Consider the following 20,140-nt stretch of genomic DNA (forward strand, 5'->3'; position numbering starts at 1 on the left):
AAAGGATGAATAGGAAATATGAATAGGAAACGTTTGGGGAGATATGTGCCAAGCACATGCAGATGGGACTAGTTTAGTTTGGTATTAGGATCGACCTGAACCAGTTGGGTTTTAGGGCCTGTGTCTGTGCAGTGTGACTCTGTGACAGATAGAAAGAGCTGATGATAAAGGATATTGTATTCCATGTTTCATTAATAGGGACATTAATAGAACGTGAGAGCAGGGAGGCTATCAGGAACCTATTTAGAACATTGGTTAGACCTTAGCTGGAGTATTGTGTTCAGTTCTGAGCACCTATGGGAAGGATTTGAGAGAGTGCAGAAGAGGTGTACAAAAATAGTTCCAGGGATGAGACTCTTCAGTTCTGAGAAAATATTGAAGAAGTTGGGACTGTTTCCTTGGAGAGGTTTTCAAAATCATAAGGGGGAACAGTGTGGAGAAAGAGTAATTTTTCTTACTCATAAATGAGAGGATGTAGTTTTGAAGAATGGGAGGTGAGCCATGGTTGTTAAAATGGAAACCATACGCAGGGTTACAGGAAAACGGCAGGAGATTGTCTAAGTTAATATATTCAGGGAGCTATTGCTGACAGAGTGGGCTGAATGGCCTTCTGCTGCACTGTAACAATTCTATGATTATGTTGCAATCTGAGGCACACAGCCTCACGAACATTTTTAAATTACTTAACCCAGGCCTACCCCCAGCTTCCTGTCGAACTGGACGCTGACGTGATTGTGGTGAGTTTGGGGTCACAATTCAGATTTTCCACGGTGTGAACCATCCACCTTCACCCCCACCCCCACCCCCACCCTGAGGTGGATGAAGGAGTGTTGGTGCTTGGGTGTAAAATTCTATCTACCTCCCTCCCTCTAATTTTATAGTGAAAAGTAAGGACTCTTCCTAAAATTTTCATCAAATGGGAATCGATGTAAAATACATGGGCAGAGGGTGGCATAGTGGTAATGTTACTGAGCTGGTAAACCAGAGATCCCTTTTGAGTGGGACCTGAGCAGCTGGTGAAATTTAAAATCACTTTTCTTTTAAGTTCATTCATGAGATATGACTGTCCACGCTAGGCCAGCATTTGTTGCCCATCCTTCATTGAAGTTGAAAGTCAGCCTCATTGCTGTGGGTCTGGAGTCACATGTAGGCCAGACCGGGTGAGGATGGCAGTTTCCTTCCCTAAAGGACAAGAGTGAACCAGATGGGGTTTTTCCTACAATAGGCAATGGTTTCATGGATGAAGAGTCATCTAGACGGGAAACATTAGCTTGCTCTCTCTCTATAGAGGCTGCCTGATCCACTGAGATCTCCAGCATTTGTTGTTTTCAGTACAGATTCCAGCATCTGCAGCAATTTGCTGCTAAATGGTTAATTCAAGAGTTTTATCGATTTCAAATTCCACTGTTAGCTGTGGCAGAATTTGAACCCAGGCCTTGAACATTATCTGGGTCTCTGGATTAACAATAATACCACTAAGTCATCACCTCCCAGATCCCTGAATCGACACTTTTTCCAAGAAAAGCAGGGAAACTATGCCTGTGTCTTGGCCGATATTTATTACTCAGTTAATATCATGACCAAAAACAGATTACGCGGTCACCATCACATCACTGTTTGTGGATCTTGTTATACACAGATCAGCTGCGCTGTGCCTCCTACCCCTATATCATCCCAGCTTTCAGAGGTAATTAATTGGCTGCGTGCTTACTGTGAAAACTGCTGTGTAAGTAAATGTGAGTCTGTCTTTTCTTTTGTACTAAATGAAAACCAAAAGAACTGCGGCTGCTGTAAATTTAGAACGAAAACAGAAGTTGCTGGAAAAGCTCAGCAGGTCTGACAGCATCTGGTGAAGAAAAAAAATCAGAGTTGCTGTTTCGGGTCCAGTGACCGTACCTGTTCTGATCTTTTTCTTCACAGATGCTGCCGGCTCTGTTGAGCTTTTCCAGCAACTTCTTTAGTGCTGTTGTAAAGGAGCAAAATTGCTCACCGTAAACATGGACAAATGGGAATGTGATAGCTGCTGGGTTACTGCTGTTACAGCTGAGTATGTTGGTGAGCCAGGGATCCAGTGGACACATGGACAGCAGCCGTGAGGAGTTCAAGCAGCCGTGTGCTAGACTGAGGACATGCAGATAATCTCTTGAAAAGTGCAACTTGTCTGTTAATTAAACCTGTTTGAGATTTTCAAGTGACCCCTTGTGATTTACCAGTTCTCGATGAGATTGGCAGTTCTGTGAGAAGGAGCATAGCAGTGGAATACAACAAATATTGTGCGCAGTTTTGGGCCATATATCTCAGGAAGAATATACTGGCTCTGCAGCGGGTTCAGAGGTTCACGAGAATGGACCCAGGAATGGAACGCTTAACATATGAGGAACATTTGAGGACTCTGGGACTATACTCATTGGAGTTTAAAAGAATAATGGGGTATCTAATTGAAACTTACAGAATACTGAATGGCCTGGACAGAGTGGTTGCTGGGAAGATGCTTCCATTGGTAGGGGAGACTCGGACCTGAAGGCACAGCCTCAGACTGAAGGGAAGACCTTTTAGATCAGAGATAAGGAAAAACTTCTTTGGCCAGAGAGTGGTGAATCTGTGGAGTTCACTGCCACAGAAGGCTGTGGAGGCCAGGTCTTTGAGTACATTTAAGACTGAGATAGATAGGTTCTTGATTATCAAGGGGATCAAGGGTTATGGGAGGAAAATGGGAGAATGGGGTTGAGTAACTTGTCAGCCATGATTGAACGGTGGAGCAGAGTCGATGGGCTGAATGGCCTAATTTCTGCTCCTATGTCTTATGGTGTTATAATGATCAGAAAGTTTTATTTTTGTGATGTTAGGTGAGGATAAGTATTGATTAGTACCCTGTGATAATTCCCTTGTTCTTCTTTGAAACAGTGCTGTTGGGTTTTTTAAAATCCAGCTGAGAGGGCAGATGGGCCCTCGGTTTGATATCTCATGTCAAAGATGGGAGTCTTCCTCAATGAGTTATTCCATTGCTTTAAATATGAATTTGAGGCTCCACTTTTTTTTAGTGACCATCTGACATGCTGATGAATCCAGTGTGATCATTTCAGACACTCACCTTGGGAAGGAAAGTCTTGTGTTTAGCTCATCCACCTCACAAAAACCTCCAAAGAGATCACGCTGGGCTTTAGGCAGACCTCAGGTGACAGCACTGAATTGTAACCAACCGGCCTTGTGGGAGCTGTGTGTTACTGAGGCTCGGGCTCTGTCCTTGGGAACGCGATGTGTATTTGTGCTGTGATGGGTGATCTGAGTCCCTCTCTGAAAACAAGAAAATAAATCTCAGGTGTACGGAAAATTCACCGAGTCCAAGTTAGCAAGGTGTCGGTGCCAACATACGATCTCCAGGTACCTGTGCAGGCCATCATCTGCAAAGAGAGAGAGAGACAGAGCATCTCCTACCCATGTGCTTTTGCCTGTGTTTGACTAGGCCTGAGGACCAGCGAGAGACTTGAATTCGGATGAGCTTTAGCTGTTCAGTTCTTGGAACTTTAATGGGGGCAGGGGAGCACCAGATATCTCTTGCGTGTATTTGCATCTCTCACACACTGCCAGATAAAAAGTCCAGATTTTTAAAAAAATTTACTCATGGGATGTGGGTGTCATTAGCTGCGCCCACCATTTATTTCCCGTCCTTAGATAACCCTTGAGAAGCTGAGGGTGAGCTGCCTTCTTGAACTGCTGAAGGCCACCAGCTTCCCTAAAGGACATTAGCTTACATTAAAAGACTGTGGTTATATGGCTGCCATTAGACCATGTTTTTAAGTTTGAATTAATAGTTCAATGACCTGTTTTGTACCATTAAGTATTTTGCAGATCTCTGTAAGTTTATCTGTCATCTTCTCTCCAGGTTGAGAAGCCCATTTCTTGTCATGCTTTTGATTGAACCCAAACTCTTGGCAGGGAAGCCTAGTCCTTTGCCACTTTCTATATAAATCCTGTTTTTGTGTCTTTTGCTGTGCTTCTAACCAGTGTCAGTTCCATAGATTCCATACGAAGGTATTTTTGGCAGATCTCTCACAGCCTAAGTATCTGTTCCTCAAAGTCTGCCTGAGACACCTTGCTGGATAATGTGGGTATGCCCGATTTCAAACTTCTCATTCTCATTTTCCAATCCCTGCACTCCCTCGCCTCTCCCCTATCTCTGTTATCTCTCCCCGGGCAACTTCAATGAATCACAGAGTTGTTGGAGCGCTGAGAGCGGTCGTTCAGCTCACTGTGCCTGTACTATCTCTTCAAGCAAGCGTCATTATGCAGCACCAATCTCCTGCATTCTCCCCAAGCCCTTGCTCACCATTAACGGTCCAATGCCTCCGTGAATGCCTCTTGTGCAATTCTGATTGGTGACGGGGTGGGGGGGCCACCGAAACCCCGACCTGTGGAATTTCCCCCTTTAAACCTCTCCACCCCTCAAGGCTCTCCCTCCATCCTTAAGAGACTCATGAAAAGGTATGCGTATGTCCTAATACCTTCTTGTGATGTTTGGTGTTCAAATTTCTTTGATCCTGCTGTGAAGTGCCTTGAGCTATTTTACTGTGTTAAAGGTGCTATATAAATGCAAGTGTACGTTGGCAGTTTTGATGTACGATTGCCGGTCTGTTGCCCACATGACAGAGTAGAAATTGATTGCCTCTTGGTGTAACTCACAGTTTCCTGTGTTTTGTGTGTACCGTACCAATCAGTTGTAGAAGTGCTAAAGTCTGTCATGTTTAACCGAGCAGGAGGCTGGCGATGCATTGTCCCATATTGGGTGATCTTAGGAGAGAATTTTGGATGACTAGAAAAATTCAGCACAAGCTAGAGGAAAGATGAGGCTTTTAACAGAGACAAATGGAGCAAATGAACAGGGGGCTTTGTGCAATAGAGAAAATGTGGGGGTAAGTTCAAGAAATCTATTAGGAGAGCAAGGAGGGGGCATGCAAAAATGATGGCGGGTGAGATGAGGGAGAATCCCAAGGTATTCTGTCAGTATACCAAGGCGAAGAGGATAACCAGGGAAAGAGCAGGGATCAAAGGGATAATCTGTGCGTGCTGGTGTTCAAAGAGCACTTCTCCTCTGTCTTCACTCAGGAGAAGGAGGGTATGGGTACGGAATTTGGGAAGGGAAGGATGCTGTGAAGTTCATGTGCAGACATTGGGAGCGAGGGGGATTTTGCCTGTTTTAACATGCCCAGGTCTGGGTGAGTAGTGTCCCATCATCCTGTGGGAGACAAGGGACGACATTATACAGGCTCTGACCCAGATTTTTAAATAATTCCTGACCACAAGGGAGGTGCCAGAGAGATAGATGGTAGTTAATGTGGTTCCACTTCTTAAGAGAAGTCATAAGCAGATATGAGAGAATTACGGTTCACGGCCACTATTGGAGACAATTCTGAAGGAAAGTGATCATCTCCACTTGGAAAGGCAAGGTTTCATCAGCATGGCTTTGTCAGAGGGGGCAATGTGTAACAAATTTGGCTGAATCTTTCCAGGAGGTGATCAGGTATGTAGCCGAGGGTGGTACCGCTGATGTCGTTTATGTGGATTTCAGCAAAGCCTTTGACCAGGTCCCACATGGGACGCTGATAAAGAAGATAAACACTCCACGGGATACAGGGTAACTTGGCAAGTTTGGATCAAAAATTGGCTTAGTGACAGGAGAGAGAGGGTGATGCTATAATGCTGATGGCCTGTCCCCCCCCAGAACGCACCAGTGGTCCATGCCGCGGACCACCCCCAGTGATGCAGTGCACCACAATCTGAGCCGCACACTATCTCCACTGTTTCACCTTTGCCCGTCTCCGTTGGCATGATGTTGGAGATCCCCACTGGAGGGCCCTTAGTGAGGGGATCCTCCCCTCTTCAATGGGGGATCTGGGGTGTGGAGTGCTGCACATGGTGCTCCAGTGCAACCAGTGACTGAGCACGTTCACTGGGTGCCAGACCACACTCTCATTCTGTGGGCCCAGAGGAGACGGTGTTTCATGCTTCATGTGTTTGTTTGCAGCTCCTGTTTAGTGATTGAAGGGACTGCTGCTTAAATTTTGGTTGCACTTAAGCCCCAAGTTCCTGATCTACTGGCCCCCAGCGTGACCGGACAAGTCTGCGAGACTTCTCATGGCCCTGCTCCTGGGCCAACGTGGGCATTAACAGGTCCCCAGGCAGTGGGCCCAGGAGAGACTCGTTGTCCCTGGCTGTCTCTTCCTCATTCATGGTAATGTCTGCACTCGGGTGCTCCTGGAATGTGAGTGCGTGGTGCTCACTGGTACAGCGAGGGCTTTTTGTGACCAATGGGTGCTGTTGGCGCTGGAATGCATCATCAGTTTGAGTAGTGATATTTTGATTTAGTAGTGTAAGTTTCTTTTGGCTTATTAAGTCTGTGTTTGTTCTTGGTTTTGTGCCCAGAAAAGAACTGGGGATTTTGATTTTGTATTGATTTTTAGACTCCTCGGAAGAGCCAAAAGGGGGCTTTTATTTAAAGCTCATACTGTCCCTGTCCTAGATGCGCTGGATGGGGTTAGTGTGGGAAGGATTTCAGTTTGAGTTGAAATGAGTGAGGAACTTTCCTTTGGATTCTGAAACCCTTACTGCCCCTGTCTCGGGAGCATTTGATGGGGACGGGCATTTTCTTTTAAACTTTCCTTTGGTTTTGAATAAGCAATGGAATGTTTATTTTACAACTCAACCCCTTGTTGTCCCTACTCCTGGAGTGGTTGCTGGGGACAGAGTCACACTGGTGGGGGCAGGAATGACCTGTGTGTGTGTGTGTGTGTGTGTGTGTGTGTGTGTGTGTGTGTGTCGAGGAAACTTTGGGTGGTTTCGGGGAAGGTCTTCACTGTTTTGTTTCCATACTTTGTTTTAAAGAGTAGAATGCTGTTTGCATGACTGGACGCTGGTGTCCAGTGACATACGATAAGGATCAGTTCTGGGTCCTTTACTGTTCATGCCATTCATAAAGAATGTAGAAGAAAACTTGGGTGGGTGGGGTGAGGTGCAGGGGTGAATGGGGGAGAGGTGGTATGGTGCAGGGGTGTCTATGGGGTGGTGAGGCGAAGAGGTGAATGGGGAGGGTGGTGTGGTGCAGTAGTGAATGGGGGGGTGGTGAGATGCAGGGGTGAATGGGGGGTGTGGTGAGATGCTTGGGTGAATTGGGAGGTGGTCAGATGCGGGGTGAATGGGGGTGTGGTGAGATGCAGGGGCGAATGGGGGGTGTGGTGAGATGCAGGGGCGAATGGGGGGTGTGGTGAGATGCAGGGGCGAATGGGGGGGTGTGGTGAGATGCAGGGGTAAATGGGGGATGGTGAGATGCAGGGGTGAATGGGGGGGTTGGTGAGATGCAGGGGTGAATGGGGGGGTTGGTGAGATGCAGGGGTGAATGACAGATACATTTGTGGATGACACAGAGGCTGGGTGGTTGACAGTGAGAAGGAAGATTTTAGTTGGTAGCAGGGTTCAAGCAGAGTTTTCAGATGTGCAGATGAAATTGAACCCTGATAATTGTGAAGTGATGCACTTTGGAAGAAGTAACAAGACCAGGGAGCACTCAATGAATGGCAGGACAGTAGGAAGCTCAGAGGAACAGAGGGATCTTAGGGTGCTCATCCATAGATCTCTGAAGGTGGCAAGGCAGGTTAGTAGAATAGTTATTTCTTAGAATCCCTACAGTGTGGAAACAGTTCCAACAAGCCCACAGTGACCCTCGGAATACCCATCCAAACCCATCCCCCTATAACCCACCTAACCTACACCTCCCTGAACACTACGGGCAATTTAGAACGGCCAATCCACCAAACCTGTACATCTTTGGACTGTGGGAGGAAACCTGAGCACCCGGAGGAAACCCACACAGACTCGGGGAGAACGTGCAAACTCCGCACAGACAGTCGCCCGAGGATGGAATCGAACCCGAGCCCCTGGCACTGTGAGGCTGCAGTGCTAACCACTTTGCTGTCCCGTTAAGACTGGAATACGGGATAGTTGCCTTTATCAGTCGTGACATAGTTGATGAGAGCCGGGTGGTTATGTTGGAGTTACACAGGACTTTGGTTAAACCGTAGCTGGAGTATTATGTGCAGTTCTGGTCACCACACTTTCGGAAGGATGTGATTGCCCTGGAGGGGGGTATAGAGGAGATTCATCAGATATTGTCTGGGATGGAACGTTTTAACTGTGAAGAGAGGCTGGCAAAGCTCAGGTTGTTTTTATTAGAGCAGAGAAGGCCGAGGGGGGACCTGACTGAGATTATAAGCAACTGGGACAGGGTGGATCGAAAGCAGCCATTCACCTAATTGAAGGGTCAGTCATGAGAGGACATAATTGTAAGGTGAAAGGCAGGAGCTTTAGAAGGAATTTGTGGGGAAAAACCTTTCACCCGGAAGTTAGTGGGGTTTTGTCCTGGGATGCTGATTGAGACAAGAAGCCTTAGCATTTTTAAAAAGTACTTGGATGAGCACTCGAATTACCATAACATTCAAGGAAATGGGCCTAGTGCTGGAAAATGGGACTAGTGTAGATTTAGATTAAAAATGTCGATGAACCGTAGATGCTGGAAGTCAGAAACACAAACAGCAGTTGCCGGAAAATCTCAGCATCTGTGAAGAGAATGGGAGGACTGTTCTGAAACCTGTTCTGGACCTGAAACGTTAATTCTCCTTCCCTACTAGATCTGCTCAGTTCTTCCAGTAATTTCTGTTTTTGTAAAAAAACTGAAAGTACTGCAGATGCTGTAAACCAGAGACAACACTAAAATAGCTGGAATAGCTCAGCAGGTCTGGCAGGATCTGTGGCAAGAAATCAGAGTTAGTGTTTCGGGCCAAGTGACCCTTCATCTGTCCACAGATGCTGCCAGACCTACTGAGCTGTTCCAGCAATTTCTGTTTTTACTTCTGTTTTTGTTGCAGATTTAGAGGAGTTTTTTTGTTGGTGCAGAATTGATGGATTGAAGGGCCTTTTCTGTACTGAATGATTTACAACTGTTTTGGCTTTGTGAAGGATTTGAAGGCAGCTCCTGTGCGTATCTCAGCAGATTGGATTGGTGGTGTGGTGGTAATGTCATTGAACTAGTAACCTAAAGGTTCATTCTGTGGGAATGTAGGTTCAAATCCCATTATGACAACTGGTGGGATTTAAATTCCATTTATAAATTTGGAAAGTAATGATGACCATTACTATTGTTGTTGTCAAACCTGTTTGGTTTACCAATGTCGCTTTAGCAAAGAAGCCTCAGCAACGATACAGCTGCTGATACTTCTGAAGTGTGATCTTTTGTTTTTTGTCAGTCCATTAACCTTTTTCATTTTTGTCATTTAAAGCCTGATTTTTGCTGCCTCGAATGTATTATTCTTATCTTTATAGAGGTACCAGTGGATCATTAAGATCATTTGGCCTTTTGCTCTACTTTGAAATTCAACACCTCAAAAGATATTAAAACTCAAGATTTCCTGGTTCTGCATTTCCCACAATCGCCACCACATGATATATAATTGCTCTGTCATAACTCAAACGCTTCCGAAACCCGCACGCAGAAGTTGTACATTTCGGCTCTTTTCTCGCACAGTGTCATGTGCACTACATTTTATGATAGCTATCTGTTGTTTTGTATGCCACTGCACAACTCATTGTAGGTTACGTGTGATTCTATCAGCTTTCATCTTTCACAGAAATACAAGTGTTAGCTGTGGCTCTTCGGTAACAGTACCCTCAGCCTCAGAGTTATGACATTCTGAGTTCTGGTTACCCCCCGCAAGAGCTTTAACACCAGCCTCTACGCTGATACTCCAGTGCAGAACTGAAGCGGTGCTGCACTGTTTGAGGTGTAATTTTTCAGATGATAAGTTAAACTGAAACTCACCTGCCTGCTCAGCTAGCTGTAAGAGGCACTATTTTGAAGAAAAACAAGTGTCCGAATTAAACTTTGTCCCTGAATCAGCATCACCAGAGACAGATGACCTGCAGATTATCACGTAACTGTTTGTGAGTGTTTGTCACACAAATTGAATGCTGACCCAACAGAAGAGAGAAGGCACCAGCCTGAATACCACCCAGAACATTTCAAATGTTTTCCTTTTATTTTCTGGGATTTACAACCGGAGGGTTTGAGTTGCAGGGAGACGCTGTCTAGGCTGGGGCTGTTTTCCCTGAAGCGTTGGAGGCTGAGGGTTCACTTTATAGAGGTTTATGAAATCATGAGGGATGTGGATTGGGTGAATAGCCAAGGCCTTTTTCTCAGGGTAGGGGAGTCTAAGACTAGAGGGCATAAAGTGAGAGGGGAAAGATTTAAAAGTGACCTGAGGCGTAACACTTTCGTGCAGAGGGTGGTGCGTGTATGGAACGAACTGCCAAAGGAAGTGGTGCAGGCTGGTACAATTACAACATTTAAAAGGTACCTGGATAGACATATGAATAGGAACGGTTTAGGTGGATGTGGGCCAAATGCTGGCAAATGGGACTAGGTCAGATTGTAGTGTCTAGTTGGCCAGGGTAAGTTCGATCAAGAGGTTGTTTCTGAGCTGCATGACTCTGTGATGCTAAATGATGATATCTTGAAAGTAATTTTTTGGCCGATTGTTATGAAAGGCGCCATATAAATGCCAGTTTTTCTTTCTTGCTTCAGCCCTGAAACCTAATGGAAGAAAGGAATTTAACCTATTTAGTCAACTTGAAGCAGAAACCTGAGACATCATTCTGAAATTAAAGCTATTTTCCCATTGGCCAAAGTTCTTTGTATTGCCAGCTTTAGTTTTAGTGTGCATCAACTTCTTCATCCGGCAGCTTTTCTCTAAGCAACCAATTGATGTTAAGTAGATTTGTATAAAATTGCTCTTTCAGCTATTATCACAGAGTTGTGAGAGCACGTGCTATGTTAAAATAGCAGAGAGAGAGAAAAACCTCCGACAAACTCATTAGGATCCTAAACACATCTGCCAATTTCTTCCTTTAAATTCCACTCGAATTTCTGCCATTAATTTCCCCTTGACCCCAGCCCCTTGCTCTCACAGTTTCTCGTTGTTTCTGTTCCTTGCCTCTGCGCCTCTTGCTCTCTGTTACTGTTTGAGTTAAAGGTCTCTAAATAAGGGCAGCAGTCCATCTGCCAAGCTGCCCCTGTTACTGAAACCAAGCTCTGAAATTTCAAAGGAGACTGAAAAGAAAACAGGCTACTTTCAAACAAGAGGGAGTGTTCCCAGAGAGAGCCTGGGAAACTATGTAGATGTGGCTGCGGGATGTAGTGTCTTAGTCCAGGCTGGGGTAATCTACTGACAGAGAAGAGTTAAGAATGCTGTTACTTATAGCCTTGTGATGCTGTGACTCCTACTTTGTGAACGTTGATTCATATAATGAGCTGCTCGAAAGAATGCTACCCATCCCCACCCACAAATACATGTGCTGCTTTTGTTCTCCATAGATTTCAGGTTCCATTTGAATTAGCTTTATTGTCACGAGTACTGGAATGAGTCAAATATGCCACATCCGTCAAATTCAAGATCTGGAATAAAAGACAAATGCTGCGGATGCTGGAGATCTGAAATAAGAAGGAATGCCAAAATAAAATGGAGAACTGTGGATGTTGGGAATCTGAAACAAAAGCAGAAAGTGCTGGAGAAACTCAGCAAATGTGGCAGCATGTGTGGAGAGAGAACAGAGTTAATGTTTTGGGTCCAGTTCTGAAGAACAATCATTGGACCTGACAAGTAAATGCCATCCTTGCCCGGTCTGGCCTACATGTGACTCCAGACCCACAGCAATCTGGTTGACTCAGGTGGTTAAAAAGGCATTTAGCACGCTTGCCTTCATTGTTCAGTCCTTTGAGTATAGGAGTTGGAAGTCAGGTTGAGGTTGTAGAGGGCATTGGTGAGGCCTCTCCTGGAGTACTATGTCCAGTTCTGGTCGCCCAGTTGTAAGAAGGATATTTTTAAGCTGAAGAGGGTTCAGAAGAGATAATGCAGTGTGGAGCTGGAGGAACACAGCAGGGCAGGCAGCATCAGAGGAACAGGAGAGTTGACGTTTCGGGTTGGGACCTTTCTTCTGAAACGTCAGCTTTCCTGCTCCTGTCATGCTGCCTGGCCTGCTGTGTTCCTCCAGCTCCATTCTGTGTTATCTCTGACTCCAGCATCAGCCGTTCTTACTATCTCTGAGGTTTCAGAAGAGATTTATCAGGATGTTGCCAGATACGGAAGGCTCATGTTATAAAGAGAGGCTGGATAGGCTGGAACTCTTTTCTCTGGTATGTAGGAGGTTGAGAGGTGACCTTGTAGGGGTTTATAAAATGATGAGGGGTATGGATATTGTTAATGATAGGTATCTCTTCCCTAGGGTGGGGTACTTCAAGACTGGAGGCATATTTTTAAGTGAAAGGAAAGAGATTTTAAAAAAGACATGGGGGCAAATGGTCTATACAGAGGGTGGCTCATACTTTGAATGAACTTCCTGAGGAAGTGGTGGATGTGGGCACAGTTACAACGTTTAAAAGACACTTCGGTAAGTACATGAATACAAAACGTTTAGAGGGATATGGGCCAGGAGCAAGTAAGCGGGAATAGTTCAGTTTGGGATTATGTTTGGCATGGACTGGTTGGACCAAAGGGTCTGTTTCCAAGCTGAGTCTGAATCTATGACTCCTAACTGCCCTCTGGGTGCTTAGCAACGTAAGATAAACGTAACACAGCCAGGAAACCTGGAATTCCATAAACGAATAAAGAAACAAAAACAGAGTGCTGGAGAAACTCAGTAAATCTGGCAGCATCTGTGGAGAGCAAACAGAGTTAATGTTTTTGAGTTGGACATGACTTCCTCAGGAAGGATTCTGAAGAAGAGTCACTTTTGACTCCAGATGTTAACTCATGCTTTCTTTCTCTAGTTGCTTCCAAAAGTGGACAGTGTACACTCTGGTATGTGCAGGAATGAATATGCTTTCAATCTAATTAAAGTTTGTTTTAACTGACCCTGGGTGAGTGTCAAATATTAACAGTCAACCTTGTCCTTTAACAAAGCCAAACTAAATAATTTTCTCAGTCAGATAAACCCTGTTGTTTTGAGGAGATAAATTACACATGTCAGACTCTTGTGAAAATGTTTCTCATGTCCAATCATTCCCCGCCCAGCTGAGTGCTAGCCTGACCTTCGTGGTCGATAATCTCAACAGCAGTGAACCTTTTCTTTCGAGTAAATGTTTGAGTTTTTCTGTGTTGATGCTCTCTGGAAATGCTTCGTTTGGTTTAGAAAGTGTGAGCCTGGAGAGTGAACAATTGGAGCTATCAGAATGCTTCCATGTCGAATGTCTGATCAGAATTACAACGTTTTCCCTCAGGTTACAGCCAAACACAAACCATAGGTCTGCCAATCTTAGCACTGCAGATGTTACTAAATAATTATGCTTGTAAATGATTTCTTTTAGGCTATCACTTTATTGGCTGTGCATTTAAAATTTGTGATTGTTTAACTCTGTTGAATTTGTGGTATTTTTGGGCAGAATCATATCTCAGTGAGATCAGAGTCATGAGAGATCGGAAATTAGTTACTCCACAAAAGGAGGCCATTCATCCCATAGTGTCAGTGCTGGCTCTCTGCACATTAGGGATAGCCTCCATTGTGCCGTGTGGCACTGTCAGTATGTTACATGGGATAGGTATCAAAAAGGAGGCCGTTCATCCCACAGTGACTGGACTGGCTCTCTGCACAATAGGGATAGCCTCTACTGTGTCATATGGCACTTAGCTTATGGGATAGGTATCAGACTGGAGCAATTTAAAACCAGGGTTCCATCATGTGCAGTGGGCCATCATTCACAGCAGAACTGAATTTAACCACAATCTGTAACCTCATGGCCCAGCACATCTCCCACTCTACGGTCATCATCAAATTGGGAACTGCTTCAGTGAAGAGTGCATGCAGACTTGCAAGGAACAGGCCCAGGCATATCTACAAATGTGGTATCAACCCTGGTGAATCTCCACCCTAGGACTCCTTATGTGCCAAACAGTGTAAGCAACAGGCAATAAATAGGTCTAGTGATCTCACGTCCCAGTGGATCAGATCTCGGCTCTGCAGTACTGCCTCATGCAGTTGTAAATGGTGATGGACAGTTAAACAACTCTTTGGAGGAGGAGGCGCACAAGTATCCCCATCTCACTGCTGGGGAGCCCAGCACATCAGCACAAAAGACAGGGCTGAAGCAATTCAATTCTCTGCATGTGATATCAAGAAATGTCAGAGACACAGAGACAAAGGCTGTGGGCCCTGACAACTTTCCGGTGGTGGTAGTACTGGAAACTTGAGCTCCAGAACTAAATTCACCTTCTTCAGGCTGTTAAAGTATAGGTACAACACTGGCGTCTACCAGACAATGTGGAAAATTGTCCAGGTATGTCCTGTACACAAAACCAAACCAAGCCTAGCCAATCACTGCCCCAATCTCAATCATCGGCAAAGTGATGGAAGGGACCCTCAATTGTGTTTTCAAGTGTCATTTACAAATGAATAACTTGCCCACTGACACTCAATTTGTGTTCAGGACCTCTTCAGTTCCTGACTTTATTACAGCCTTGGTCCAAATATGGACAAAAGAGCTGAATTCTAGAGCGAGAGGTGAGATTGACTGTCCTTGTCTTCTAGCACCTCCTCAATGGACTAGATTTTCACATCTAGGTTTTTAAATTTTTGTCCTTGTTTTGTAGTCCCTGAGTTGGCCTTGCTCCTCCCTATCTCGATAATCTCCCGTGGCTGCACAATCCTTGGAGAATCCTGCACTGCTGTAGTTCTGACCTTGTGCGTTTTCACTGCTGCACCTTTGGTGGCTATAGCTTTAGCTGCCTTGCACTGTTCTCTGGAAACCCCTGCCTCCACCTCTCTGTGTCAGTACCTCACTTTCCCTTTTAAGGCACTCTTTTAAACAAAACTGCCTCTTTGACCAAGCATTTGGTCATTTGATTTAGTATCTCCGTCTTTATTGACTCTGTCTTGTTTTTGTTCCATTTTGCTCCTCTGAAGCAGCTTGGGACATTCAGTTGCATTCGAGGTGCTATATAAATGTTAGCTGTAGTTGTTGGGTCAGGGTTCAGGCTGCAGGAGCACCTGCAATGTTGTAACCCCTTGATTCTGACCTATTAGACGTGATCACTTGCAGCAGAAACTCCCACAACACATGAATGAATGGCATCAGAGATAATGGGAACTGCAGATGCTGGAGATTCCAAGATAATAAAATGTGAGGCTGGATGAACACAGCAGGCCAAGCAGCATCTCAGGAGCACAAAAGCTGACGTTTCGGGCCTAGACCCTTCATCAGAGAGGGGGATGGGGGGAGGGAACTGGAATAAATAGGGAGAGAGGGGGAGGCGGACCGAAGATGGAGAGTAAAGAAGATAGGTGGAGAGGGTGTAGGTGGGGAGGTAGGGAGGGGATAGGTCAGTCCAGGGAAGACGGACAGGTCAAGGAGGTGGGATGAGGTTAGTAGGTAGCTGGGGGTGCGGCTTGGGGTGGGAGGAAGGGATGGGTGAGAGGAAGAACCGGTTAGGGAGGCAGAGACAGGTTGGACTGGTTTTGGGATGCAGTGGGTAGAGGGGAAGAGCTGGGCTGGTTGTGTGGTGCAGTGGGGGGAAATATGGTATCAATGTGGACTTCACCAGTTTCAAAATCTCCCCTTCCCCCACTGCATCCCTCAACCAGCCCAGTTCATCCCCTCCCCCCACTGCACCACACAACCAGCCCAGCTCTTCCCCTCTACCCATTGCATCCCAAAACCAGTCCAACCTGTCTCTGCCTCCCTAACCGGTTCTTCCTCTCACCCATCCCTTCCTCCCACCCCAAGCCGCACCCCCAGCTACCTACTAACCTCATCCCACCTCCTTGACCTGTCCGTCTTCCCTGGACTGACCTATCCCCTCCCTACCTCCCCACCTACACCCTCTCCACCTATCTTCTTTACTCTCCATCTTCGGTCCGCCTCCCCCTCTCTCCCTATTTATTCCAGTTCCCTCCCCCCATCCCCCTCTCTGATGAAGGGTCTAGGCCCGAAACGTCAGCTTTTGTGCTCCTGAGATGCTGCTTGGCCTGCTGTGTTCATCCAGCCTCACATTTTATTAACATGAATGAATGGCTCCAGGTTTCCCAACTGAGAAACAAAGAAGATGGGAGCAGGAGGAGGCCATTCAGCCCTTTGAGACTGCTTTGCCATTCATCACGATTATGACTGATTCTCCAACTCAACAGCTAAATCCTGCTTTCTCCCCGTAACCTTTGACCCCATTCACCCCAAATGCTGTATCCAATCGCCTCTTGAATACATTCAATGTTTTGGCATTAATTACTTTCTGTGGTAATGGGTTCCACAGGCTCACCCTCTTTGGATGAAGAAGTGCCTTCTCATCTCCGTCCTAAATGATCTACGCTGACTCCTCAAACTGTGACCCCTGCATCTACCTATGTAGTCCTTTTAGAATTTTATATGTCTCTGTGAGATGCCCCCCTCGTTGATCTGAACTCTAATGAAACAATCCCAACCTAGTCAATCACTCGAGAGCAAGTGTGTCCTTCCTCAGAAAGGGAGACCAAAACTGCACACACTATTCCAGGTGTGGTCTCACCAAGGCCCTGAATAACTGCATCAACACATCCCCTGCTCCTGTACTTTAAACCTCTTGAGCTGCCTCCCTCACATCACTACCTGCCCGAACAGCTTGGCTGAGACATCTCCCTATAGATCACTGCAGCCTTTTCCTCTGGGCCTTTCACCGATTGTATCGTGCGTTTGGATGTCAGATACAGACGGGGCAGAAGTAGCAACAAAACAAACATAAAGGATAATAAAATGTGAGGCTGGATGAACACAGCAGGCCAAGCAGCATCTCAGGAGCACAAAAGCTGACGTTTCGGGCCTAGACCCTTCATCAGAGAGAAGGGTCTGATGAAGGGTCTAGGCCCGAAACGTCAGCTTTTGTGCTCCTGAGATGCTGCTTGGCCTGCTGTGTTCATCCAGCCTCACATTTTATTATCTTGGAATCTCCAGCATCTGCAGTTCCCATTATCTCTGAAACATAAAGGATAAAACAGTTGCAGAGTCAGGGAACAGTTACAGCGCAGAAGGAGCCCAATCGGGTGGTCATGTCCCTACTGATGGAGTAATTCTTTGACCCTCACTCCCCTGTTTTTTCCCCATAGCCTTGCAAATTGTTCCTCTTCAGAGGATGATCCTAGTTGAATTATTGGGGAAAATTAACCATGACGGACTATTCTGTAAACACGTAATTGTGGCTCAGATGTGAAGTGTGACAGTTTAGTAAGGCTCTTGGGAACACCAGCGGAACCCGTTTGCGGCATGAGAGGGCTTGATCAGGGCTCAGGGTCTTTATTCTCAACAGGATGAGAGCATCGTTGACCGGACAGCATTTATTGCCCATCCCTAATTGCCCAGAGGGCTGTTCAGAGTCAGCCACATTGTTGTGGGTCTGGAGTCACATGTAGACCAGACCAGGTGAGGTTGCAAGTTTCCTTCCCTAAAGGACACTAGTGAACCATTAGTGATGATGTAGAATGGATAGTGAATCAAGCAGCTGGGTTTACAGCCCTCTCCGTTTCATTTTCAGCAGCTGTATTGTTACTACCTCCCACTGGTTTTACACCAGTGTTCAGTGTCACAATCTCTCCCAGTGTTGGCAGTGAGGAGTGGGGATTGTTATTTTATTCATTTATGAGCTGTGGGCCACATCTATCGCGCAGAAAGAGGTTGAAAGACAACCTTGTTGCTGTTGCTCTGGAGTAGTAAGTAGACTAGACTGGGTAAGATAAGAACACAAGTGTAGGCCATTCAGTCCCTCATGTCTGTCCCTGAAATTCGACAAGATCATAGCTAAAATACCCGAGGCCTCAACTCCGCTTTCATGCCAACAACTTCCTGATGGTTCAAAAAATGACCTCCTTAAATACTCTCATGTATCTAGCCTCCACAACTCTCTGAGGTAGAGATTTCCAAATATTCATCAACCTTGGAAGAAGACATTTCTTTGTCTCTCAGCTTTAAATAGTGCCCCCTTATTCTGTAACTATGCTGTGAACACTGAAACATCTTCTCAATATCTGCCCCTCAGCATCTTGTATATTTCAAGAAGGCCACCCCTTAGTCTTTTAAACGCTGATGAATAAAGGCCGGTCCTGTTTAACTGTTCTTAATAAGTTAACCTCTTAGTCCCGAGTCTCAGCCTAGGGGTTCTCTTTTGGACTGCCTTCAATGCTAGGACATCCTTGCTTAAATATGGGGACCAAAACTGCACACAGTGCTTCAGGTGCAGCCTGATCAATGCCTTGTGTAGTTGTAGCAAAATTTCACCAAACATTGCTGGAAAAACTCAGCAGGTCTGGTAGCACCTGTGGAGACAGAAACAGAATTAACATTTTGGGTCTTCTGACCCTTCTTCAGAGCTTCACATTTTCCTACATTAAACTCCATCTGCCAAGTTTTTGCCTTCTCACTCAACCTATTTCTAGCCCCCTTGCAGATTCTTTATGGCCTCACCACAACATGCCCTCCCACCTATTTTTGAATCAGCTGCAAATTGGATACAATACATTCTGATCCTTCCTCCGAGTCATTAATGTAGGTAGTATGTGAGTGAGCGAGGCCCTAGAACTGATCCCTGTGGCGCTCCACTAGATGCATTATTCCAACCTGAAAGAAGATTCGTTAATCCTGTGTGTTAACCAAACCTCAATCCGTGCTAATCCATTACCCCATGTGGTGAATTCCTAACTTGTGCAAAAATATTTTATGTGGCACCTTTTTAAAGATCTCCTAGAAATCCACATACAGTACATCTACTGGTCCCCCTTTATCAATTCTGCTTGTTACATCCTCAAAGACCTGTAGAAAATTTGTCAGACATGTTTCCTTTCACCAAAACCTGTTGACTCTGTTTAATTGTGGAAATCTTTTCCAAATGTCCTGCTATGCCTTCCCTATGAATGGACTACCAATGACCGACATTAGCCTAACTGGCCCATACTTTCTTGCTTAAGAGATAGTAGGAACTGCAGATGCTGGAGAATCTGAGATAACAAGATGTAGAGATGGATGAACACAGCAGGCCAAGCAGCGTCAGAGGAGGAGGAAGGCTGATGTTTCGGGCATAGACCCTTCTTCAGATGGTGTGTGAAGAAGGGTCTAGGCCCGAAATGTCAGCCTTCCTGCTCCTTTGATGCTCCTTGGCCCGCTGTGTTCATCCAGATCTACTCCTTGTTATCTCATACTTTCTTGCTGTCTGTCGCCTCCTTTCTTGAACAATGGTGTCATATTAGCAGTTTTCTGATCCAGTGGAACCTTATTGGAATCCAGTGAGTTCTTGGTTATTTCATCCAATCCCTCCACAATCTCTGCAGCGACTTCTTTTAACACCCTCCGATGCAGGCCACTGGATCCTGGTTCCTGGTCTGCCTTCAGGCCCATTAGTTTGTCAAATACTTTGTCCGCCCTGACCGAGATTGTTAGAAGATCTTCTCTGTTATTTATACGTTGCTCATCTGATATCTTTGGGATGCTTGTAGTGTCCTCCACTGTGAAGACCAATTCAAAACATTAGTTTAAATGATCTGCCATTTCCCAGTTTTATTTAAGTTGAGCACAATAGTTTGAGACTTGAGTTTCTCTCCTTCAAACTGAATTTGAAGTTCAACCATGTTGTGGTCTTGTGATCCCTGAAGGATCCTTAGCTTTGAGGTTATTTATTAATCCGACATTGTTACACATTACTGTATCTAAAGCAGCCTGTTCCCAGGTACGTTCTGTAAACTATTGCCCTAAGAAACAATCCCTGATGGACTCTTCAAGTTTGTCTTCTGTATTACTCTTGCCCATCTGATTTGCCTGGTTAGTATGCAGATTAAAATCACCTTGACAAACCTCCATTATTTCCCGATTTATACCTTGCCCTCCTGAGAGGGCCTGTAGACTCTGTTAATCCAGAGACTTGGGTAATGTTCTGTCTCTGGTTCAACTCCCGCCACGGCGATGGTGGAATTGCAATTCGGTAAATATCTGGAATTAAGAGTGTAATGATGACCACGAATCCATTGTAGCTCATCAGAAAAATCCATCTGGTTCACTAGTGTCCTTTCGGGAAGGAATCTGCCATCCTTACCTGGT

The 20,140-nt window shown here is 45.5% G+C and overlaps 1 protein-coding gene across 5 annotated transcripts in view; it reads left to right on the forward strand.

Moving 5' to 3' along the window:
* LOC125466101 (NGFI-A-binding protein 1-like) overlaps positions 1 to 20,140 on the forward strand; it is a 59,123-nt gene that overhangs the window by 17,436 nt on the left and 21,547 nt on the right. For 3 of the 5 annotated variants that reach the window (XM_059638792.1, XM_048560239.2, XM_048560240.2), the window contains exon 3: positions 1,640 to 1,687. The exons of the other annotated variants lie outside the window; for them this stretch is intronic. In XM_059638792.1, coding sequence (XP_059494775.1) covers positions 1,640 to 1,687 — 48 coding nt within the window. The remainder of the gene's footprint in view (positions 1 to 1,639; positions 1,688 to 20,140) is intronic. 5 annotated transcript variants of the gene reach the window in all.

The sequence above is a fragment of the Stegostoma tigrinum genome, chromosome 31 (assembly GCF_030684315.1).
Source record: "Stegostoma tigrinum isolate sSteTig4 chromosome 31, sSteTig4.hap1, whole genome shotgun sequence".
Lineage (NCBI taxonomy): Eukaryota > Metazoa > Chordata > Chondrichthyes > Orectolobiformes > Stegostomatidae > Stegostoma > Stegostoma tigrinum.